General features: G+C 51.9%; 1 protein-coding gene across 7 annotated transcripts in view; it reads right to left on the bottom strand.

Moving 5' to 3' along the window:
* Positions 1-25,552, bottom strand: part of NFATC2 (nuclear factor of activated T cells 2) — a 158,415-nt gene that overhangs the window by 90,238 nt on the left and 42,625 nt on the right. For all 7 annotated transcript variants that reach the window (XM_047852119.1, XM_047852121.1, XM_047852118.1 and 4 more), the window contains exon 3: positions 24,154-24,325. In XM_047852119.1, coding sequence (XP_047708075.1) covers positions 24,154-24,325 — 172 coding nt within the window. The remainder of the gene's footprint in view (positions 1-24,153; positions 24,326-25,552) is intronic.

Raw genomic sequence — 25,552 nt, 5'->3', positions numbered from 1 at the left:
CCACCCTTGCAACCCAGCCGTGAGGATCAGAAACGTCTCTGGACACCGTCAAATATCCCCTGGGAGACAAAAATCACCCCCGTGAGAACCGCTCTTCAATTACGCTTTTTCTGCAGGAATCCTGTACTGAAATCCCACCCCTTGCCCATCAAACTGGCCGAACTGCCAGCCCGTCACTTCTCACCTGCTCCTGTGCCTCCCCGGGGTCCCACGGCCGCCACCTCTGGTCTAGACCACTGCACCCACCCCCTTGATTATCTCCCTGCTTCTCTCTCAGCCCCACCCCATTCCAAATAGCCTCTACAAGCAGCCAGAGAGATCTCTGTAAATCAGGTAACATCATTCTTCTTCTTGAAACCCACCAATGGCTTCCCAGTGCATAAAAAATTAAATTCAAATTCCATGCCCTGCAAAGGTCCTGCATGATCAGATTCTTTCTTCTCTGTCCAGCTTTATCTCCTACGGTTCCTTCCCTCGGTCACTGCAGGCAGCCATACAGGCCTCTTCATCATTCAAATATCTGAGCTCTCCTGCCTCAGGGCCTTTGCACTTGCTGTTCCCTCTGTCTGGAATGTTCACTGATTCTCAAGTGCCTGGTTCCTTATTGTCATTCAAAAATCAACTTAAATGAATCCATCCCTGGAGAGGAATCCCCTGACTACCCCAACATAAAGTAAACCTCCTCCCCAGGCATTCTCTCCCAATACCTACTTTTTCTCTTTAAAACTCTTTATCACAGGGGCGCCTGGGTGGCTCAGTCGGTTAAGCGTCCGACTTCAGCTCAGGTCATGATCTCACACTCCGTGAGTTCGAGCCCCGCGTCGGGCTCTGTGCTGACAGCTCAGAGCCTGGAGCCTGCTTCGGATTCTGGGTCTCCCTCTCTCTCTGCCCCTCCCCCACTCATGCTCTGTCTCTCTCTCTCTCTCTCTCTCTCTCTCTCTCAAAATAAAATAAACATTTAAAGAATAAACCAACAAATAAATAAATAATACAACCTGAAACAATCCTATTGATTGTTTAACCTGTTCAATGTCTGTTTCCTCAATGGAATGAACACCTCATGTTTCACCTGGACTCAGAGCCTGGCATGCAGTAGGTACCTAATAATTAATGAGTAATCTGTATACTCTAAACATTGCACGATGAGCATATATTACCTTAGTTACAAGAAAAAAGAACTTTTTAAAAAGTAAGAGCTGCACCTTGCCCAGAATTTTGAGCACTGACTTTTATAAAGGACTATGGCTCCTGCTGTCCCCATGGCTCCTTAGGACATGCTCCATGTATAAAGGCCAGAAGGAGGCAGGCCCTCATCCGGGTTTTATAGATGAGGCAAAAAAGGCTCAGGTTCCCTTATTCTTTTACGGACTATAGACAAAGTGCCTCCGATGTGCCTCACACAGTTCTAGATGCCGGCAACTCAGCACTGAAAACGATAGGACTAGCGGGAGGGAGGGCTGGGGGTTTTGACTTTGGCACACGGGTCCTCAAGAGAGAATCTCAAATGTCCCCAGGGACCATCCGCCATCACAGGAGACCCTTCCTGCCCTCCTCTCTGGTGGCATCCTGTATGGACCTCTCCCAAAGCCCTGCCACGTCTCCAGCTTGAACATTCACCTCCTGAGACCACAAGCAATAGACAATCAGGTAAGAAACGAAGTACCCCATCTCTCCAAACGTTAAGCTTGTATGATAAAAATGGTGTTACAGTATCTTTCTTCTTCAAGGTCAACAGATGCCCTCTATCCGTTACTCATTTTCCCTTCCTCAGTAACAGGATCCCAATTGTCTCCGGTGACAATGAGCCTGGCTAAGAGTTTCTACTTCCCAGCCCCCTGTGCAGATCAATGTGGCTACATTACTGGGGTTGAGTCGATGAGATGCAAACAGAAGTGTGGTGAGAACTTGCAAACAGGTTCCCAGGAGGAAGCTAACCCAACTGGGGAGCGGGCCCCTTTTGCCCTGTCTTCTTTCCTCCTTGGGATTTCTCTGCTCAGAACATGGATGCGATGGTGGCAGCTCCCGCAATCATTTTGGACCACGAGGCAACCTTGAGTGGAACAGGAAGAGAGAAGGAGCCTGGATTCCTGATGGCTTCCTAGCGCTCTGAATCATTCATCTCTAGACTTTGCACATAAGAGAATCAATGTTTGAGTGTTTAAGGAACTGTGATTTTGGATTTCTATTAGATACAGCTCTAGGCCTAACTGAGAGGCCCATCCTCCTGCCACCATAATGGAATTTTCTCCATGCCTCCATGTTCCCCTTGACTGTACCTCAGTGGAAAGAAGACAACCGTGTTAGGTGAACCGCAATTAAAAAAAAAAAAAAACAAAACCAAAAACTCAAGGTGCAAACAGCAGATCCACAGATCAGAGCACATGTCTGATGTATAGGCGTCTTCCCCCCCCCCCCCCAAAAATGATTTCTCTGAAGAGCCAGTGCTGAAAGCGAATCTGAAAGAAACTGCCCTAAACAAAAAGTCAAGCAATCCAACCGCTCAGAAATAGATCGGGTGACGACACCCAAGTCAATCCAGGAGGCTCCCCGCCCTCCCGTGCACAATCTGAGCGAGCGTCTAGAAAGGTATTCCCGGGAGGGGGGTGGTGGCATGGGGGAACAGACAGCTGTCTGACGCACACAGGAGTAACGATGGGGCTTTTGCTAGAAATAAAATTGCTGCTTACTTTCTGTCTGGTTTCCCAATTGCTTTTTCCTGGTCGAAAGGTGCCAGGCCTGGCAGCTTTCTAAAAATCTAAAATTCAAGTCAAGTCAACAAATATTTGTTGAACACTGTCTATTCCACCCGCCCCCCACCAAAAAAAAAAAAAAAAGCCATGCTAAGGAAAATTGGTATCACAGGAGAACGCTATAATTAATCGTAATAATGCCAACTGCAAAGACAGCAGCAGCTCATAACGTCTTGAGTGCTTGCTAAATGTTGGGCATTGTTCTAAGTGCTGGCATCTACCAACGCATCCAATCCTCAGGCCGACCTCGTGAGGCAGGTGCTGCGATTTCATACGGGGAAGTGAGACACAGAGAGGGTAGGCAATTTGCTTAAGGTCACACAGCCAGGCAAGGAGAAGCCAGGGTTCCACCCTTGGCAGGTCTAGCTCCAAGGCCCATTCTCTTGACCACTCACTGATATTCTGTGCCTATTACTTTGGGAGGCAGGGGACAGCACACAACAGGGGCCACAACAGTGCTCCCCAAACCTCAGCCATTCTCCAACCATGTTCCTGAGCTTTTACTGCACTCTTGGTTACTGAACCTTTCTCTTTAAAATTAACTTCCGGGGAGCCTGGGTGACTCGGTCGGTGAAGCATCCGACTTCGGCTCACGTCACGATCTCGCAGTTCGTGAGTTCGAACCCACGTCAGGCTCTGTGCTGACAGCTAAGGAGCCTAGAGTCAGCTTGGGAATCTGTGACTCCCTCTCTCTGGCCCTCCCCTGCTCGCACTCTGTCTCCCTTTCTCTCTCTCAAAAATAAACGTTAAAAAAAAGAATTAAAATTAACTCCTATTTTTACTTATAGAAATGTATGGACGATCTTTATGTCACCACCATAAACAGGAAACCAGGATCACCAGTCAGAAATCAAAGGTGCACATAAACGCACGACAAAACAAAGGGGCCAAAAAAATAGTTACAGAAGTGCTTTCTAAAATGCCGATTAAGAATTCATCTCCCAGGGAACCCCAGTTTGCAGGATACGGACTGACATACAGAGTAGATCACAGAAGGGGCTAGGGAAAAACACAACCCAGCCTGGGTGATGGGGGGCAAGGGACGAGTTACAAAAACTACCTGGGTTCGGTGCCCAGACACAGGAGAGGCTCAGCAAACCTCTGCTCAGGGGGCCAAGAAGTCCTGCTCTAGACTTCACTGCAAGAGGAAAACACACCATTGCCCTGCCTGGATGCTAGAAGGGTCCTGCATGCAGAGAAGGGAACAGACAAAAAGAAAAAAAAAAAAAAAATCACCCCATGTATAAAAGTTTGATGCATTCTCCTGAAACAAAAGCGGCATCTGTTCAAGCAGCTGCCGGCCCGTGTGTCCGTCTGTCTTCCTCATTCTGTGTGTGTGTGTGCCTGCGGGCTATACAGCAGGGGGCTGGTACGTGTGTGACAACCGGTTCTCCGAGGCAAAGGGCTGGATTTGTAGTGCTCGCTAATTTCCAGGGTGGAAATGCTCCCACCGTGGCTGATTTCAAGCCACGGGCATGACGTCAGGGAACACGGAGCTGGGAAGAGCCGTCCAGGAGCACAGCATTAGACGCTCTTCCCACCCTGTGGCTACGGGGGCACAGATTATATAGTAAAACGTGGGAGAATTCCTGAAAACTTAACCATCGGCTCCCGTGAACCAGTACAAACCGGCTTGGGCACAGCCCCGCGGGTGGGGACATCTCTATGCACATCTGTGCGTGGGAATACCCACTGGACAACTCGCACACCCATTTGTCACTCTGTTCCCTCTGAGAGCAGGCGCACACACGCCCCCAGCCCCGCTCCCCACTCCTGTCCTGGTCCGGTCCCCTCTCTCCATGGCCCATCCTTGTATCACTTCTGCCCTTCCTGGCCTCTGTGCCTCCTGTGGGGGCACAAACACCCCTGCCTCCACCAGCCTGGGCTCCCCCCACCCCTCCCCGCCCCCAGCCCCAGGGCTCCAGGCTGCTGCTCACCGCAGCAGGAACTACACAGCCCCGTCTTCGAATCCGATCACACACATCTTCCTGTCTAGACAAGGCCACCGGCTGCCAGGGCCCCGGAGTGAATAAATTCACAGCCCTCCACTCCCTGGCACGGCCGCGCTCCCCGGGGCAGCCCTGGGGGGCCGGAGGACCCCGCTCAGACTTGGCACAGCACTCGCCTGGTCCGGGAGCCGCACGGCAGACTGAACATCCGCCGGCCGTGAGCATGCGTGAGCGTGGCATGGCGTGTGGCCTGCCAGCCCCCGAGAGTCATCCATCATCCTGGCGCTGAAAAGTGGGAAAACAGACAACAAAAGTCCCGGGCCCGCCTCGATTAATGCGAACCAAACACAAAAGCCACAGGAGAAAGGCTTTCCTCTCTGTGCTTCCCTTTTCCGGCCCAGAAAGGACCACGGGCCAAGATAAGAGCCACGTGGGGCCCTCTGGGTGGTTTCAAAGGGTTGGCATCCATTCCCCCCCCCCCCCCCCCCCGGGCCCACTCCCACCCGCTCGCGGCCCCACCAGAGCACGGGGTGGCCGAGGCTCCACGCCAGGGACTTGGAAGGGGTTTAAGGCTGGGGCCACAGAGGGGAGGAAGAACAGCCTGTCAAGAGGCATGATAAAGTGTCTCCTTATCGGGAGCTTTCCTTTCAACTGCCTCCAGCGAGCCGGGGGCTGGGCCCCATCAAGGCCAAGCGTGTTCCTTTCATGTCGCCCTGCGTCCCGGGTCATCCGGGTGTCCGCGGGCTCACGGAATCGCGGCAGGGCGCTGGGGCTCACGGCCTGGGGATGCGACAATGTGCCTCCGAGCCTGGGCCTCCGGTGAGCCACGTGGCATCTGCCCAGCCACCAAAGCCACCCAGGGCCTGGTTTTGCCACCAGGAAGCCCGAAGAAGAGGTTTCAGAGCAGTAGAACCGGGGCTTGGGAGTTGGCGGACCCCAGCCCAAGTCGGAGCCCCGATCTTGCGGGCTGCTGACCTCGGGAAAGTCACTCGGATCACCCCCCGCCCCCGAAAATGCTTCCACACGGGTGAAAGAGAAACGGTGTCCCTCTGATCTACTTCCCAGACTCGGGAGGACGAACGGGGTCTCAGAACAGGGGCGGCACACAGCAGGTGCTCGGCAGACGTCATCCATCATCTCCGCTGCTCTCCTTCTCATCACGCCCTCGCGGGGCTGTTGCAGACACAGAAGGGGACTCCGTGGTGCGTCACATTTGAAGGACGTGACATCAACGACAGACCAGAGAAATCGTTTTGGTCTCAGAGGTGACCCTGCTCGCCTCTCCTGGGTGAACGTCTCAGACGGACGCGGTGAGCCCGCCGCCCTCTCGAGGGAGAGAGCCACTCAGTGTGCCGGCATCTTTCAGCCCCAAGCCTGATTCTCACTCGCCAGGCCCTGGACACCGGCCAGCTCCCCACCTCAGGTGGCTCTGAAGCAGCAGCAACCTGGCCGTCCCCACAGGACGGGCCGGCTGTGCTGGCACAGGGGACCGGGCGCGGTCAGTCCACGCGTGCTTCCCCCCACCTTCCGTGCCAACATCGGCACCGAGGCCCCAGGCATGACGCTCTCCCACCGGGATGGGTAGAAAACACTAGCAAAGAGCCCAACCCAGACCTGGGGGCTGTGACCACCAGCTTCCTCGGGCCCCATCGGCCTCTGAGAGCTAACCTTCATCGGGGCTTTCCGGCACTGGCCCCTAATCGTAGATACCCCTCCGGTGGCTGCGGTGAGCAGTCAATGATATAACACACGCAAAGAGCTGAGAACAGTGCCAGGCACTCAGTAAGTGCTCAATAAATATCAGCAGTTACCATCATCACCATCGCCGTCATCGTCTTTCATTTCAGACCTTTCTCTAAGGCAGCTCCACGGCATCATTAGCTGATTTATCCGAAGGAGGGTCACAGGAAGGTCGGGGCCCGCCCTGCCCACCTCCCCGCTGAGCCCTGCCTCAGGGACAGCGCTTCCTACGTTAGCTCAGAGAGGCTGAGTGAGCGGCCTCAGGCACCCAGCTCAGGAAGGGTACAGCTGGGAATCAGAGGCAAATCCAGACACTTCCCCGGCCCGTGGCTCTTCTGTTACACGCCCTCCTTCTATTTCCTCTTTGCTTAAAAATGCTCCCTTTGGGGCGCCTGGGTGGCGCAGTCGGTTAAGCATCCGACTTCAGCCAGGTCACGATCTCGCGGTCCAGGAGTTCGAGCCCCGCGTCGGGCTCTGGGCTGATGGCTCAGAGCCTGGAGCCTGTTTCCGATTCTGTGTCTCCCTCTCTCTCTGCCCCTCCCCCGTTCATGCTCTGTCTCTCTCTGTCCCAAAAATAAATAAACGTTGAAAAAAAAAATTAAAAAAAAAAAAAATGCTCCCTTTACCGTCCAGTGGGAACGCAGCGCACATCAGCGATTCATTTGCGCTTCACTCCTGAGAGGCCGGCGGCTCCCCCTGCCCTTTATTTAACGACCCCACACCCTCTCCCTTTGCTACCGCTGTCGGTAGCTTTTCATTCCATCGTCAGCAACCGATCCGGGCCAAGAGTCTCTCCCGGGACTCCGTCCAGGTCCCGGGATTCGGGACCTGCGAGGTTTGTGGGGCGGGAATGTGGCCCCCACCGGCTCGTTCCCCAGCAAGGGAGATGTGCTCGCCTCCTGCGGCAGGGAGCTCAGAGGCGGAGAAGCCACAGTTCTGCCAAGAAGAATTTTTCGAAGGAAAGGGAAATGAAGTCTGTGGTAAAAAGGAAAAGCTCACTCTAGCTCCTTAAGGATGAGCGAGGCCTGGGCCGCCCAAACTCCGAAGCCCTCTGGTAACGGGGACCGACGGCTTTCGAGAGGCCGGCCACATCCTGTACCGGGTGTGCCCGCCCCCGAGTCCCCCACACGTGGAACGCAGGCCAGCGGGGGCCCTCAATGGACACCCGGCCACTCCACGGGCATCGGGCTGTTAGCAGTGACCTCCAGATGGGCAATGGGCAAAATAAGGCCCGACCCAACTCCGTGGGGCGAGAATCCCAGCTAGCCCCGAAGCCTCCTTTCTTACAGGGATTCGAGCGGGACCCTAACGTTCAGCTCAGACAGAACGCAGCCTCTCAGTGATTCAACGTGGGGACGGGGGAGGGAGACGAATTCCCTCCCCAGTGCCCACGGTGGAGCTTGGGGCTGCCCACGAGGGAGGACTCACACGCCCAGGTCCCCCGCAAGTCAGAGCTTCCCGAAGCCCACCTCCCACCCGGCCACGCGCTTTCCGAGGCGCACCGCTGGCCGAGGAGAGGGCCGCAAGGCGCCTGACATCCCCGACGACCCGGGGTCTAAAGTCAAGGAGTCAGTGCTCCGGCTCCCCTGGCCAGGAAAAAACACGCACAGGAAAATAAACACAGAAAGAAAGAGCGTGTGAGAGCAGGGGCACAGAGGGGGGTGCGGGCGGGCAAGATCACCGCATCCCCAGGTAAGCGCCACGCGCTGCTTTGCGGACACGGTGTGGGCCGAATACGATCCCGTGTTCGCGCAACCCTTTTCCGCATCGTTTCTCCCCCCCTGGCGGCACTTGCTAGAGACCCCGACTGAGCGCTAAACCGCCCTCCGTGTCACAACTGCACACGAGCCACTTGTGTTGTCCCCACGCAAAGGACCCCCCCTCGGGGGCCGGTTTCTGCAGCCCCCTGCCTTCCACCACGTGGTCCCCTCCCCTCCGCCCGTGGGGCCGGACGGGGCTGCGAGGGGCTATAACCGGAACAGAACAAGGATGGGGCGAGATCTGGGCACAATCACCAAGCTTGTTGCCTTGTTCCGAGACGGACCTCGGGACCCCCGTCCGAGCAGAGCCCTAAAAGCACTAGTTCAAAGTTAAAGTTAGACACACACACACACAGCTGAAGCCCCAGGGGAACTCGGAGCTCAACAACAATCCTCTCTTTGACTGAAAAACCACAGGGAACACCCACAGCATACTTACTGATTAAAAAAGGAAAGTGAAAAATAAGGGGTTTTTTTTTCTTCTTCTTAATCATTATAAAACTAACTTATGCCTATTCCATCAAGTCACGCTTCTGTTTGCCTCAGGCGAGCCCAAAGTCACGTTGGGCAAAGAGACGAGGGGCAGAGGAAGCCTGGGCTCGTCCCCGGGCACTGAATTGGTTCTCCTTAATTATTGTCATTTCCTTCCTGCACTTCCTTTAGCACAGGAAAGCCACCGAGGAACTGCCTGTGTCAGCACATCCATCACCCGAACTCCCCGCTTGTCTGAGGGGCCCAGGCAAAGTGGGGCTCGCCGATGCCTCAAAGGAACAGTGGTTCGTACAGCAGACTGAGCGCCTGCCGTGTGACAGGCAATGCGCTTGGGGTTGGGGCCGGAGCAGTGATGAGGGGTGGGGGGAAATGATGGATAGATGGGTGGGAGGGAGGGAGGGAGGAAGGAAAGAAGAAAGGAAGAATGCGTCAGGCTAGGAATAAAAACATCACAAGTACAGGGAAAGAGGGTGGCAGGGGAAGAGGTAGCTATTTTGACAGAGCAATCAGGGAGAGCTTCTTTGAGGAGGTGACAATTGAAGTGAGACCTGAGTGAAGTCTAGAAGAGAGTCAGGTGGCTATCCAGGAGAGGGGGAATAGCACATGTAAAGGCCCTGAGGCAGGAACCCTCTCGGAGTGTTTGAGGAATAGCAAAAGGCCAGGAAGGCAGGGGTGGAGTGAGTGAGGAAGAGCACAGAGAGGGGCAGGGACCAGGTGACACAGGGCCTTGCAATCCATGGCAAGGAGTTGGTGTTTACTGAGATGGGGAGGCACAGGATCCAGAACAGAGGGGTGTGGACTGATTTGCATTTCAGACGGATGCCTCTGGCTGTTGTGTGGGGAGCAGACAGGACAAAGGGCACCAGTGGAGGCAGGGAAACCAGTGGGGAAACCCTAGGTGTCACCCAGACAACGGATGACGATGGCTTGGCCCCAGGGAGCAGAGAGAAGGTGGTAAGAAATGGTTAAGCCAGTGGCCACCAAAGGCACAGATGCCAACAGGTAAACAGGATGCACTAAGAGTTCGCACAGCAAAGAGAAGGGCATGAGAAGGAGAAAGAGACCAGAAATCTGAAATGGTTCCTCTTACTACCGGCGTAAGCCTTATCCTGGGTAAGTCACAGATTTCTTTGGGGCTCAGTTTTCTCCCTTGTAAAAGAACAGGACTTAATTGGTAAGGTTACAATGGGTGATGCCAGCTGGTGCTCAGACAATGTCTAGCATATTGTACATGCTCAATAAATAATATATTCCTAACCTCTGCTTGTAACAGTCTGAGTGGTGGCTCTGCCTCAGTCACTGTGTAATCTTCATAATTCTGACCACCCCTCTGAGCCTCCAGCTGGTCATCTGCAAACCAATCGTGATGGTACCTAGCTCAAGTACTCAGTGTGCGACTGAATGACACAGCGTTAGCTTGGCAAAAGGCCTGACACGTCAGAAGCCCTCAGTTAAATGGTAACCAAAGCCCTCAACAAAATGGTAGCTAAAGCCCTCAGTGAAATGACACATGAATCAGAGATACCAGCCACTCAACTCGATGATTTCTAAGTCTCCTTCTAGCTCACTCATCCCCAAATTCTAAGAAAACAAAACAAAAAAAAACCCCAGTTTCAAGTCCCGGAATGAGTCAACTTGGGAGCTAGGAAACCGTGCAAGTCAAGGCAGGCCAGGTTGAAGAGAGGTTGGAGCTCCCACCTCAAAGGCAACAAAACTAAATGCAGGCATTTCGGCTCAGGTGGTACCTGCTAATAATGTGAGTCACAGGCTCCTGTGAACGCAGAGGTGGGAGGAAGCTTACAGAGCACTACCCCCTCTTTGCAGAGCCAAGGCTCCCACAGCTCAGAGAGGAGAAGTGTGTGAGCTGAAGTCGCACAGCGCACACAGGCCAAGGTGGAAAAGGACAAGACTCCCCACCTGCCGTCCCAGGCGGTCTGGCCCGATAGACGGTGGGGAAAAGCAAGCAATGGGGTTTCCATTGCTTCCAAGACATCCATGGGGCAGGGATGTCTTTTAAACCAGTAGAAGTGCTAGTTAAGAGTTAAATTCAGATGCCTTCAGGGGCCCTGCAGGGAACGTAAGGGAGCTGAGCAACCAGCGCAGGCACCGATGATGAGCGTCTGTAACCTAAAGACATTGACGCTCAGATTTTTTTTTTCTCTTTTTAAGAATTATACCACGAGGGCCACTGCTAGGTTGTCTGGCACTTTTATGCTGCTCAGCAAGAGACACCTCCTCCTCTGCACCCTTAGCAGGCATGTGTCAGGACACTGTCTTCATAAATACGCAAATGTGAAAAGTGCCCTCCTGCCATGCAGTGCCCTTTGCAGTGCACAGCGTGTGCAACCGTACCCAGGGACATACAGAAGCCTTCCCCGTGCTGGGAGACGGGGACCTCTGTCTACATTTCCAAAAAGGCACTAAAATGCCATAGCAAAGGTCATGTGGAAACTGAAAACCCAAACCCGCGTTCACTGTCGACACTTCACTTCTAAATCAGACCTGGCTAGCTCCCGCCTCCGTCCTGAGGCACAGGGTGGACACCAAGAAAACTCTTGCCTTGGAGCCTTTGTACTGGCTGTTCCCTCTCCTACAACACTTTCCCCCGAGACAGCCAACACACTTACTCTCTCACTGCACTCTTCAAAAAGTTTAAGTGCAACCCTTCAAAAAGTTCTTTTCTAAATAGCACCCTTGCCCGTTCAGGATCATCTTCCACCCCTCTCCTGACCCAGTTTTCTTACTCCTTTTTTTTTTTAATTTTTGAATGTTTTTTTTAATTTTATTTTTGAGAGAGAGACAGAGAGACAGAGAGACAGAGCATGAGTGGGGGAGGGCCAGAGAGAGGGAGACACAGAACCCGAAGCGGGCTCCAGGCTCTGAGCTGTCAGCACAGAGCCCGACACGGGGCTCGAACCACGAACCGCGAGAACATGACCCGAGCCGAAGTCGGACGCCCAACTGATGGAGCCACCCAGGTGCCCCCTTATTGCGTTTTGACTATCTGACCGATCGGCGAATTTTTGGTTTGCTGTATGTCTACCTCCAGCAGAACATCAGCTCCCACACAGCTGGAGTTTCTGTTCTGTTCACTGCTCCGACCCCGATTCCGAGCAGCAAACATCTTCTGTAAAGGCTAAGCAGTAAACATTTTAGGCTTTGTAGGCCATATGGTCTCCGTGGCAGGGACTCCACTCTGCCCTCGAGGGTAAATAAACCATGTAAATAAAGGGGCGTGGCTATCTTCCAATAAAACTTTATTTAGAAAGCAGTGCCAGGCCGGTTTTGGCTGGCTTAGTTTGACAATTCCGATCCTGGAAGAATGTGCTTCGTTTGGACTCCAATATGCACACGAATCCCCTGGGGATCTTGTAAAAAGGCAGATTCTGACTCAGCAAGTGTGGGGGACCCTGAAATTCTGCACCGTTAGCAAAGCTCCCAGGGGATGTCTGCGCTGCCGGCCCGTGGACCAAACGGTGGGAGCACCTTGCACAGTGCTGGCCATGTGGCGGGGGCCCGATCACTATGTGTTTTTTGTTTTTAATTTAACATTTATTCATTTTTGAGAGACACAGAGAGACAGAGCATGAATGGGGGAGGGGCAGAGAGAGAGGGAGACACAGAATCCGAAGCAGGCTCCAGGCTCCGAGCCGTCAGCACAGAGCCCGACATGGGGCTCGAACTCACGAACCGCGAGATCATGACCCGAGCTGAAGTCGGCCGCTTCACCGACTGAGCCACCCAGGCGCCCCTGTTTGTTAAGTCATTAAGAGATAAACCGAAAAACACTCATGATCCTATTCAACACTTTTCTGGCTGCTTTTAAACCATGGGCGGCTCCCCTTGCTTTTCTCTTCAACGTATCATTTTCCGATGGAGGGAGAAAGGATCCGCGTGCACAGAGGTGTTACACGGCCCATGTATGCGATGCAAGCCTGGGGACAGGGAAAGCCACTGCTTGACGTTCACCTGACGCACGTTTCAAAATGATACTCATTAGAATCGGTTTCATAGGAAATGCCAACTCAGGACACTTGGGAGGTGGGAGTCCCTTCACAGAAACCTACGTTTTCCGGGGAAGCGCACGGAAATGCATCTCCTGCCTTCAAACTTAATTCAGAAGAGAAACCATCTCCTGCCTTCAAACTTAATTTGAATGCATCTCCTGCCTTCAAACTTAATTCAGAAGAGAAACCAGGGAAGTCTACACCTAGCACTGTGCTGATCGTCTTAGAGAAATCCTCCCACAGAAATCCTCTAAGCAACATTTTGTCCAGCTTGCCACTGGGGAAACTGAGGCTTCAGGCGGTCCGATTATCCTTCACAACCACACCACTGGTGCGGTGAGAAGAATCCAGGCTGAAGAGCCAACAGGTAGGTCCCACGGCCAGCTGACACAGGTTTGATCGTTCAGGTTTGCCGTAGGGGGCTGGCCCCAGCCCCCTACTCCCCAGAGATGCTAACATCTCAAGTCCCAAGTGCAGGCTACGCCATCCATAAAAATGAAGTAATGGGGTAGGGATCCTTTTAAATCAGCAGAAATGCCTTTCTTGGAATCGAGAGTTAAATTCAAACGCCTTAAGGGGCCATGCAGGGAATGTAACCTGCAGGCCTCTGGGCTTCCAGGCCCTTCCATCAGGACACGTGGGGTGTGTCCACTGAAGTCCACACCCCAGGAGACAGCACCACCCACACACAAGCCAGCTGTTTCTCCGCACCTGGGGCGGGGGCGGGGGGGGGGCTGTTGGCTGCAGTGAACAGGAGGGAAAAAGCCAGGTGGGCCTCGAGACACGATGGAAGGCAGGAGCCAAAAATCTGCCTGGATGCTCAACCAAACTGGATTTATCTCCTGAATTTTTCAAAATACTTAAGTAACAACAAGAGCCCCCAAGGAACGACCTGGTAAATTATCCCAAGGCCATTAAAGGTTCCTATTTTTCCTTTGGAGCCAGACCACCTAGATTCAGTCTGCACCTCGCTCACTTCCTATGTGACCTCAGGCAAGTTACTCAACCTCGCTGTGCCTCCAAGTACTACCTAGAAACAATGATAGCATTATACCCACTTACAGATGGAAAGTAATTCGCGGTCTAACGCAGATCTTGATAGGTGCTATTCTCCCCCTGGGGTCATCCCAATAACCTGATACAGACTGGACCGCGTAAGGAGGGCAGGAGTGGGGTGCCCCCCCACACACACCTTTTCAAACCTAATGTAGGCCTGAGGATGACATAGAACAGGGGAAATGGTTTGGCCAAGAAGCTCAACAGATGTGCTTTTAAATTCTGGTCCACCTTATCCAGACCCCAGGCCCGTGAGCAAGTCCTCTGACCGCGCATGGAGCGCGATGGGCACACGATGGGTACCGATGTCACCCGTGCCATCGGCATTGAACCCGTGTCCATCCTGGCTCCAGAACCGTGGCATGAAATCAAAACTTCCACGGAAGAATCAATGCCCCCTTTGCTATCCTAACAGGACAGTGCAGAGAAAATCGACAATAATCGGAAACAGTAACAAGGAGCACACGCTGAGCACCTGCGGCGTGCTGGGCCCTGTTCCACGCACTTCCCTGCAGTAAGTCATTTACTCTTTGCAAAGACACTAGGAGGTAGGCATGGCTATTATCCCTTCTGATGAGCTGTGTGACCTTGAACCTCAGTTTCCTCATCTGTAAATGAGGTTAACAATAGCACCACGACCTGCTGCAATAGGCACACAGGGAAAGCTCAGTCAAGGTCACTAGTGACCATGTGCTCCTTGGAGAAGGCACTCAATGCCTCTGAGCCTGTTTCTCCATGCAGAGAGCAAGGACAGCAGTCCTGCCTAAGCCAGTCCATGTGACGTGCCTGTCACACAGTAAGTGCTCAATAAACAGACATGCTCATGGGCAGTCAGCACACAGTCTTCCCGGAGGCTCAGAACAAGCGACTTTAACCTCCCCCACTATCTCCCAGGATCTGGAGAATAGCTTTGCTGCTGTCACAGAGGGAAGAAGGCCCTGGTGAGAAGCCATCACCTCCCCCTCTCTCTCCTGGCACGTTGGAGCCGAGAGGTGCTCAAAAATCCACCTCCAGCAGATACGTCCTTTCTCACAGGGCCAGAGAAAATTTTTGCCTCGCTTGGGGTCCCGCGGGAGAGAAGGTGGGGACAAGGGTGGGACCTGGATGCGGAACACTGGGCCCGGGGCTCCAGTCACACCCAGCCGGGCACCGGCCGCTCAGAGCTGCTATGAGGAGCCTTTGCTCAGCCCCGTCCCATTTTATCCTGGCATTAACCCCAGCTGCAGTGCTCTGAGCTGGGGCGTCGTGCAGGGCCAGCTGGGAGCAGGTGACGGATGAATGAATAGGTAAGTGGAAAGATTCGAACCCAGAAGCTAAAAGCCAAGGTCAGGGCAACACATTAGTTGCCTTTAGCCGAATGATGTCGGTCAACTTCTCCTGTGTCTCCCTATCCACCTGTACTATGGGAATTACAGCCCCACCTCAGTCTGTGTTTGCAAGGATGAAGATCGTACATGTAACGAACAACGTAGCAATAAACGACCCTCAGAGGGCTCACAGCACCCTAGATGAGTCTCAGATTCGGCCAACTCAGCCAGAGAAAGCCTGAACAGGCACCAGCATCTAATCTTCGGCCAGCACAGCTCAGAAGATCCCAGATCCAATCGCTACGTTACTCAACCAAAGAACAGATCAAATGCCCGCTCTGTGCCAAGGATCACGCTGGACGCTACTGTTGAGCATCCTAACGACTCAGAACGCAGCCAAACAGTCTGAAAGACACAGGTCTTCACCCCTTTACAACGGAAGAAAATGCCACCCAGCCAGTTACCCGGAGTCCCAAAGCCAATGAACGCTAGGACTGCCTTGCTCTAAGCCACCTGCTTTTTCTTCTTCCGAGAGGCAGGTGGTTAAATGGAGGCTCCGGCTTCGGGCCTCCTCTGTCCAGATCAATGCCACTGCTCACCAGCTGGGTGACATCAGGCAGGTTGTTTAACCTGTGTCCCAGTTCCCTTGTCTGTAAACCGAGAGCCGTAACTACAAAGATTAAGTAGGTCACTCTAAGGAAAGTATACAGTAAGTGCTCTATAAGTGTAGCTCTCGTTGTTACATCTAGTGCCCGGCCTGTAGGAGGGACCCAAAAAGTCGTCTGTGGGACAAATCAAGTTTACTCTATATGTTCCCACTGGTTGCCAGACATAGGGCAAGCCTCCGACTTAATCACTCTCTTTGGAACGACTGTGTCTCCAAGATTCTGGAAGCTGTCTGTTTTCTCCCTACCTCTGGGGGCCAGGTCTCACTGACTTGTGACAGTTTACCTTCTGATGTGGACTCTGCGAGCCCGGTATGATCCAGCCTCACACCTGCTCATCACCCACACCGGGACACCGCCCTGCCCTAGACACTCACTCGCCTCCGCCCGGCTCAGCCCTGGAGGCCAGCTCCGGTCTCTGGTCCTCCACAAAGCCTCCCTGCCCACTCGAGGTCGCACACAGGAGGCCACATCTGCTCCACAGACGCACTGGGTTTGCTCCGCGCTCTTCAGGGTTTTTTAATTAATGGCCAGTGTTACCGTCGAGAGGCTAGCAGGGCCAAAGAGAAGCTGGTAAGGGTGGCCCCTCTAAAAGCTGGCGTCAGCGTCCCCACCCTGCCCATCCCCCTCTTCACAAGGCTGGGTCAGGCCGTCTTCCCTCTGAAGGGAGGCGAAGTCTCCGTGGGGACGGGCAGGGTGGCTCAGCCCTGGGGACTCAGGCCTTTCCCAAGACTACAACCACACCCATGCCTCCCGACCACAGCCAATCTCTCAAATAAACCAGTTAGCCCGGCTTTCAAGATACACCCAGAATCCAACCTCTTCTGGTGCCCTCCGCCCCGAACCCTGGCCCAGCCACACTCCCTTCTCACCTGGACCGAGGCAGCACCCATCCCCTCCTCCCACTTCTTCCACAGGCCCGTCATCAGTTCTCACCCACACAGCAGCCACAGAGATGCCCAGAAAACCAAAGTCACACCCCGTCCCTCCCAGCTCCCACCTCACCCAGAATGAAAGTCCTCTGCGTCCCCAGCCCATGCACGCTGGGCCCAGATGGCCCCTCAGCCGGGAGCACTCACCCCCCAGCCCCCTGCACCTGCCTTTTCCTCCTTTCTCTCCTCCTTTGCTCGGATGCCACCTTCTCAGGAAGGCCGATCTGACCCCTCCCAATACCCCAATTCCCCTTGGCCTGGTCATTTTCCCATGGTACTTATCACCTTCCAACATACTATTTAACTTTCCTACTTAGTAGATTTATTGTTTATCTCCCCGCAGCCAGAACGTCAGCTCCACGGGGGCAGGAATTTCTGTCTGTTTTGTTCACAGCCACATTCCCAGCGCCTGGAACGGTGCCTAGCGCATGGAAGGTGCTTGGTAAATATTTCAAACAAACGGATGAATGAGTAAAGGAACCTCTAGGGTCTCAGAAGCTCGAGCCACCTGGCTTTCCTTTCCCTCTCCAGGAAGGCCAGACTGAACCCTCCGGGAGGACCAAACACAGTAGCTTCTAGACAAATTAGCATCTGTAAGACCAGCTTCCTGTTTCTTATCTTAAAAGTGGGGGGAGGGGACGGGGGGGGGGGGGGGCTCACCAAGCACAAAATTGGATTATCTGCCTAGAAGCCCACGTGCACAGCCCCTTGCCAAAGGAGACTGCTCACTGTGACGACGGCAGCTTTGCCCCGTAAGGAGAAAACTCCACCTGGCTTCTTTCTGCCCTTTCTGAGACATAATTCAAAGTGAGTCGTGGAGAGTCTAAAGGCTAAAATCCAACAGGATGAAAAGCACAGCCTCGCAACAGATGAAAGCTTGGAGACCTGGCTGGCCTCCTCCGGATGGAGGCGAGGGGAGGGGTAACCTGAACAGGTGCGCCCCTGGCCTCTGCTCCCCACCCCGCGGAGCTCGAAGCTGGTCGGGGTTCCCCCTCGTGAAACAGAGATCGGGTTTCTGCATCAGTAAGGGCTTTCTCCTAAAGGAACCACCCATGTTTTCCCCATATGTCTGAACATCTGTTTGCAAGAATGGTCTTTGGAGATGTGTGCCCAGGTTAAACACTCTCATTTGCTTACTTTCTAACTGAAAGGATGCCTTTCCAGTCATCCTTTCAGCTGAAAACAAGTCCCAGAGAGTGGGAAGAACAGCGTGTTTTGAAAGCCCCAGCACAAGGATAGATAAGGAATACGACAAAGTGTCCTCTTCCATGCAGATATACGGCGAAAGGGTCCGGAAGCAGGCCGGGACAGGATTCCACGGCAGTGGCATTACACAGGCCACTATCGACCGGGGTGTGATTAGATCCCACAAGCTGCAGAGCTGTGTAAATGCTGGAAGGCCCAACTTTGCACAGCAGCCTGTGCACGGAAGGTTTGTCCACCAAAGGACCCCGGCATCCCGCCCTGAAACAGAACGAGGAAACGATAGCCCGATTCTGCCAGTGGGCACGGGGCTCTTTCAAGGTGAGTCAGGTGGTTCCCTTCCTCATCTGATCCTTGCAGGTCAAAAGTCAGGCCACAGAATTGAGATTCCCTGGTTCCTCAGAAAGCACCATAAGCTTGTTCGATTTCAAAGGGGTTGAAAGCTTTATAAAGGAAACAACGTGAGCCTGGCTGCGAACACTACCCCTTCCCTAACCAGACAATTCTTAGAAATCGTACAAATATAGCCTCCCTCTTATCTCCCTGTCTATTTGATAAACCTTGAAGCAGCTCAGGGCCTCATTTGCCCCAGAGGACATCTGCCCTGAGCCAAATCTCACTCAAGGTTTGAGTTTTGCAGCCAAAACTTAACAACCAGAAACTTCCCATGAAAATTCAGAGTCTGAGCTTCTCCCGAAAAGAACCTATAAACCCTGGCAATGCTGGACCCACGTTCCCACATGGTACACCCAGCGGGGGCTGACTAGCGGCTGCCTCCTCGAGATGAGGTGCACGTTCTGCTGTGCCCTACTCCCCACCACTCCCTACTGGTCCCTGGCATTGGCCATTGGCCAATTCAGCCATGTCTTCTCGTCGCCTGGCCCCCACCAGCTTGTCAGTTGGTGATACTGTTTCTCCCATCTCTTCTTTGGTTCCCTCCTTAAGTCCATTGCTTCTGGAGAGATGCAGGGTCCTATCCGGGGGTGGGAAATAAACCCTTGCACGCGGCTCCACGCTAGGCCCCCTAGTGGTGGCACGTGTGGCCCTGTGCCGTTCCGCAGGCCTGAGGGTGAGCAAGCCGAGCACTTTGCTTCCGAGCTCTGGGCCCCCAAGTCCAACCGCCTGTTGACATCTTTACCTAGACACCTCACAAGCCCTCCCGACTTCCTACGCCCCGAACTGAATTCATAATCTTCTCCTAAGAAAATGATTCCTCCCCCAAGTCTTCCCACTTGACATAGGACACCACCCAGGGGCCCCTTCGCCTCCCACATCTAGGCCAGAACGGAGTCCTGAAGATGACACTGTAGAATCCCTCCCCTCCCCGCCCCTCCCACTGCTGCCTTGTCCCCAGCACCTCCGTCTTCACCTGGTACCACCATAGCCCATCAAATTCATCGCCCTGCTCCCTTCCTTATCCCTTCTAACCCACACCCGAGAAAGAAGCCGGAAGGATCCTACAAACAGTAAATCAGCATCACCTTCCTCCCGTACTTAAAATTCATTACTCCCTTCCCCTGGAATAAAACCCAAGCTCCGCACCTTGGCTTATGAGTCCTGCACAGTGTGGCCCCGCCAACCCATCAGCCCCCAAGCTAAACTCAAGTGGCACTGGCCCTCCGTTAGCTCCTCAGACACACCAAGTTCCTCCCTGCCTCAGGACCTTTGCACACACTGTACCTTAGGCCAGGAACACTCTCCCACCACTACCCAGAGAGACCAAGAAACAGAGAGAAGAAGGGCATCATTCCTCACTTCGCCGGCTCTGTCACCTGCTCTAGGTCACAGGTGGTAAGTCACATCCTCAGCAAGACTCCCTTCTGCAGCAGATAGAAGTATTCTCTTGGCATGGCTGCTTTGGTGGAAGTTGTAAGTCATAAATTTATGTTGTAAATCCAACAGATGGGCTTCCCCACCGCTCGGCATGTCTTGCCCTAGAGTCCAGGTGCCATTCCAGATTGCCCTCATCTGCCTCCCTGAGCCACTCACAGCTCAGCAACGGTCACGCCAAGCCATTCTGGCCTACTTTGCACCTCCAGCGCCCCCAGAGCTCCATCAGGGCAGAAACTGTATTCATCCCGCCCATCATGATATTATCAGCACTTAGCGCAGTGCCTGGCACACAGCAGGTCCTCAAGAAAATAGCTGCCAAATGAAGGAGTCAGGAGATCTGAAAGCATTTAAGGTTTAGAACAGACTTCCTTCCAAGACCAGGTGACATTCGAGAGGGGGGGGAAAAAAAACACAACGCCAAACATGGCATATGCTTAAGATTTAAAATTTTATATGTAAAGAAGTGAAGGGGTCTTGTACTCATTTTATTTTCTTATAAAGAGGAGCATAAAACCACTAGGTGTGCAAAAAAAGTGAAGTTTTATGGTGCAGTAAATAAAAAAGAGAAGGGTGGGGACCAATCATGGAGGGGGGAAAGGAGCCGTGGTACAGTACAGAAATAGAAACAGATGTAGAGATAAGAGACAGATCAAGAGAGAAACCAGCAGAAGCATCTAGGCAAAGTACAACACAGGGCTACGCTGCTCTTCTGGGAACGAAAGGGCAACCCTCCAAATTTCGAAAGGGGTTTTCATTCCTACCTACAGGGTAAGAGCACTTGTCCCAAGTCCCCTCTCCAATTTTCAAAGAAGGTTTTTAAAAACCGACTTACTATGCTAAAAATCAGTGGTTAGCACATTGCATTTTGAAGAGAACACAATCTATTCAAATAATTAAAAAAAAAAAAAAAAAGACTCCACTTCGTATCTTTAGAGAATGTGGCCGCAAACCTTGAAGTCATGCACTGGGTTTTCAAAGTTATGAGCGAGAAGAGGGATGGCTCCTTGGGGGCTGTCAGAAGAGGGGCATGAACTTCAACACGGCTCAGCAGAGGTCTTTCGAACTGCACATCCAGCCCGTTCCCTTCTCTGGAACGTTCCACGGCCCCAGCCTTAAACGAATGGGTAAGCAGAGCTTAGCCCACCGCCCGTGGTCCAACCTCTCTGGCCAAGCCAACTGGGCCAGTGGGCCTTCCCAACCAGGCCAATTAGAATCTCCCTGAGAAATCACAATTCGGGCCCCAAAAAGGCGGTGCGGGGACAGCACATAAAATCGTCAGGCAGGAGGTGTGCGCATTTTTCCCCCCAGGCTTTCTCTGCCTGGTAAGAGTGTGGAGTCGGGGGAAGATGGTCTGAAGAGAGACGTGAAAAATCAGGAACACTGTAACACAGAGACGGCCAGGCCCGTGGGTCCAAATCCCAGGCCCATTCGACAGCTCTGACCTTGAACAAGTTCCTTGACATCTCCTTGACCTAACTGCGACCTGCTTTTAGGGCTCCTTTAAGGATTAAATAAATTAACACACACGGCATTGGAACAGGTCTGATACACAGTAAATGCACGCTGCACAGTAACTGTTATGATCATTCGGCGCAACCCTAAGCTCACGAGGCTGAGAATTTCTCGCTGTTTTGTACACACCCCAGCCCAGAGCCTAGAGCCGTGCCTGGTACACAGGAGTCCTCAACCAGTGTTTGTTGAGTGATCGGGCCATGAAGATACCACCCAGCCCTGGGAGGACAGAGGCCCCGGACAGAGCCTGCTAACTTTTCTCCTGATCCCAGCTCCTGCTCCAACAGGGCGATCAGGCCGGGTCTCGTCCAAGCCCCAAGTCAGATCACGCTTCCTTCCTGCTTTTCACGTCTCAGGATAAAGCCAAACTCTCCCCACTGGCTACCCCAGGCCCTGCACACTCTGGCCCCTGCCTCCCTCCCTCCCTCCCCTTCCTTCTGGTCCTTCATGCTCCAGTTATATTTGGCCTTCTTTGCTCCTCTAACGTGATTCCCTCTACTTCCTTCTGCCTCCAGGCACCTGCACCTGCCGCTCCCCCCGCCTGCTCAGCCCCAGCCCGAGGGAAATCTTAGCATGTGTTTTTCCCTCGTTGCCACTGGCTCCTCCGTTTTACACGCCCAGAGCCTCACGCTCGCTTCCTGTGTGCGCCTTGCCACCGTGTGTACTTCTATCATTTGTGTGTGACGATTTAGCCGACGACTCTGGCTCCTAGACCGTGAGCTCCAGGAAGAAAGAGCTCATAGCTTCTTTTTTATTCTTCACTGTATTTTCGTAGCGAGCACAGTATATGGCAAAAAGTCGGTGCTCAACACACACTTGCGGAGGGAATGAATCCACCTGCCGAATGGGTTGACTGAACAAAGAAGTAAATTGGGGACCGGTCTCAAGTCTGGCTTCTTTCTGAGTTGAGTCTCCTAGCCTGGCTTTGCAGTCGTAGCCTCCTCATACAATCCCCCTCTTCCTTTTTTTTTTTTTTTTTTTTTTCAACGTTTATTTATTTTTGGGACAGAGAAAGACAGAGCATGAACGGGGGAGGGGCAGAGAGAGAGGGAGACACAGAATCGGAAACAGGCTCCAGGCTCCGAGCCATCAGCCCAGAGCCCGACGCGGGGCTCGAACTCCCGGACTGCGAGATCGTGACCTGGCTGAAGTCGGACGCTTAACCGACTGCGCCACCCAGGCGCCCCACAATCCCCCTCTTCTAATGTGCCATGAGTGAGTTTCCCTGCCACTGCTAAACAACACAGACGCACTTTGACTCCAACACACAGAGTAACACCACCCTCTGAGCCAGGAAGCCCCCTCCTAGAATAGATAAGCCTAGACCGATAATGACACGAAGACTTCCCTTCCCAGAAAACAATTTTCATGCATGCCAGAGTGAATGGTACCAGACCAGCCCTCCCACCGTAAACAACTATAAATCGGGACAAACATCTAGAAGTCAACAACTTTCAGGCATTGGACAGCAGGCAGCCTAAGACTGTGGCCACTGAGGGAAAGGAAACACAGGAGCCCAGGTCCCCTCCAGCTCCCTGCCTGAGGACAGCTTCCACACCACCGGCGCGGAGTCACGTCCACCAAGCACCCAAAAACGTTATTGACGCAGCATGGGAAACACCTTGGACTTGCCACAGATCCGCCATAACAAAATGTGAAATCAAGTCTACGCAAGTATAAAGTGGCCAGTCAGCTGCTGCATCGCCTTTAAAGGAAGATAACAAAATCCAGAGTCTCTCTGTCCAGTAAATATATCATCATCACAATATTAGAATATAGTCAACAATTACTAAACATGCAAAGAGAAAGGAAGGTGCGGCTCACGGTCAAGGAAAAGAAGCAATGAATAAACACAAATGGCAAAATCGCTGTGATGGCAACTCCAGAAAAAGCAACTGCCAGGACGTGGAAGTTCCTATTATTATCACAAAAGTCCTTAACCAGGTGTATACACCCAAAGCACCTATGGAGATTTCAGAGATTTTGGATTTTTGTTTGTTTGCTGGTCTCAGCTCTACTCATGTTATGCAATGTCTCATTGAGTAGTTTCAGGGGATGCTTAGGAATCTGCCTTTTTCACAACCTCTCTAGAGGCTCTCATGCATACTATATCAGATTCTTATCATAGAATACATCCACCTTAAGGCAAATGCAAATAAAAGTTAAATTTATACGTATTGAAGGTTCTGCTTAATCGAGTTGGTTGGTGGGCACCAATCAGCACTCCCTGGTTGAACAGATTACACAACTAAGAAAGATAATTTCAACTTGAATTATTTTGCAGAAAAACGCACACTTCTCTACTTATTTTGACTGAAAGAAAAACTGAGGTTAAATCAAAAGCCACAGACGTAAAAGATAATGATTAAGAAGAAAAAACGGGAGGAAACGTTCATGGTGTAATATTTTAAAAATCAGAAAACCGGCTACTATAATATCAAACATTTAAATGTATATGAATAGACATTGCCATGTTTGCGAACAGAAAAAAAGGCAACACGAAATAGGTCAAAATGCTAATAGTATTTCTGTTATGTTTAATTTTAATTTTCCCCTGTTTTTCTATACTTCACAAGAGTATATGGATTTTCCCCAGTGGACTCTCCTCTGAAATTTAAACACAAAATAATGGCTTCCGAAACCTTCTGTCAACACACAAACCCCTGCAAAACTCTAGCAATTTTTCAATCTAGAAAGAGAAGAGAAGAAATAACTTAAGAATATCATTTCTATCCTTATCCAGCTCAGGAAGACTTTCTTCTCTGGTCTCTGAGTAGCTGGACTAGTTTCTGATCCTACTAATTCCATCTCAAATTTCCCATCTGTTAGACGAGTAGGAGGCCGAGACACATACCACAACCCAACAAATAATAGGCAGTGGCTGAGCGAAAATCAATCACTTAATAGAAATGAAGGACACAAAAAGGAAAAGAATTCAAGTCCATACCTGAACGACAGGGTGGCCACCAGTTGGAGCTTTGACAGCCCCTCGGCTGCCTTCTGTCTCATAGTGGGCCCGGTGATGTGGCTTGGGCTGCACCTCAATCCGCAGCTCATAGGACCCCGACTGGTGGGAGAGTGGCCACTCAAGCGGAGGGAGGGAGGCGGTCACTGGAATACTGAAGGAGGAAACAGAATCAGTCGTGTGTACAAGAAATCAGAACCAGTCGGCCTGTACAATAAACGTAAATGGTCCCTTTTCTGAAAAATCATGTCAGAGGGTACAGGAGTAAAGTACTGGGTGTTGGAAAGCACATATTTCTCAGACAGGATAGGTAGGATTCTACTCAAGTGAGAGATCTTTGTCTTTGTTTTCTCTTCCACCTTTGATGAAAACAGTGTGACTGACATCTCAATTTGTGAAGCTAATTTCATTACATGTGAGTTCTAGCATATTTCTAAATGTTACCACTCCTTGTCCTCTGGGAATTTTGAGGAGTACCATCTCCTTCCTCTAAAAATCACCCCTTACCCAGAATGTTCTCCCTTTCCAAAGGAGTAAGTGTGGGAGAAATTACCTGAAGTGGAAATCAGCAGCCCACGTGTGTCACAGATGTGCAATGTGACCTTAGGCAAGTAACCTCACCTCTTTTATCTCCAGTGTCTTATAATAACATATCAAATGGACCAGATGGCACCTGAGAGTTGTTTCAGTTCTTATTTCCAAGTCTGATGCTCTCGGTTAAAAGCTGCTTTTAAGGAGAGACCATTTCTAGTCACAGCCATTGGCTCTCAGGACCAGTAAAGAACATCTAACCATAGAGAAGTGTCTGATTTTGGTATGGATGAGTCAAACCACCCGGACCCCTAAATTTAAAGGAAGAGGAGAAGTCAAGAACATGACTGGAGTTACCCACCCGTGTTTACGTCCAAGCTCCACCTCTAGCTACTTTGAGCAGATGCCTCTATTAAGTTTCCCTGGGCCTTAAGTTTCCTCCATTGTGAAATGGAGCTACGGAGATCACATGAAGAGCTTAGCACAATAACTACTCAATAAATATCAGGCTATAATCATGTTTCCCTGTATATACACTCCATATTTCAAAGTTATCTCCTATACTCTAATTTACTTGTGGTTATAGTATTAGATATATAGGCCTTTACATCTGAAGTTGTAATGACAGCCATTAAGTTTCATTTTCTTATAGAATCTTAACCCTACCAAGCACACCCAACAGGTACTTGACACATGGTTAGAATCATGTAATTAAAGAGTTGGCTGAGGTCTTAATGATCTACCTAGACCATTCCTTCAGAGTCTTAGGGAACACAGATATTTTCCCAAGATTACAAGGCTCCAACTTATGTCTCTTGACTCTCAGTCCAGTGCTCCATGCACGTCTCCA

Source organism: Prionailurus viverrinus, chromosome A3, assembly GCF_022837055.1.
Source record: "Prionailurus viverrinus isolate Anna chromosome A3, UM_Priviv_1.0, whole genome shotgun sequence".
Taxonomy (NCBI): domain Eukaryota; kingdom Metazoa; phylum Chordata; class Mammalia; order Carnivora; family Felidae; genus Prionailurus; species Prionailurus viverrinus.
Note: the sequence above shows the minus strand (reverse complement) of the source record. Positions and strands in the feature narration are given on the sequence as shown.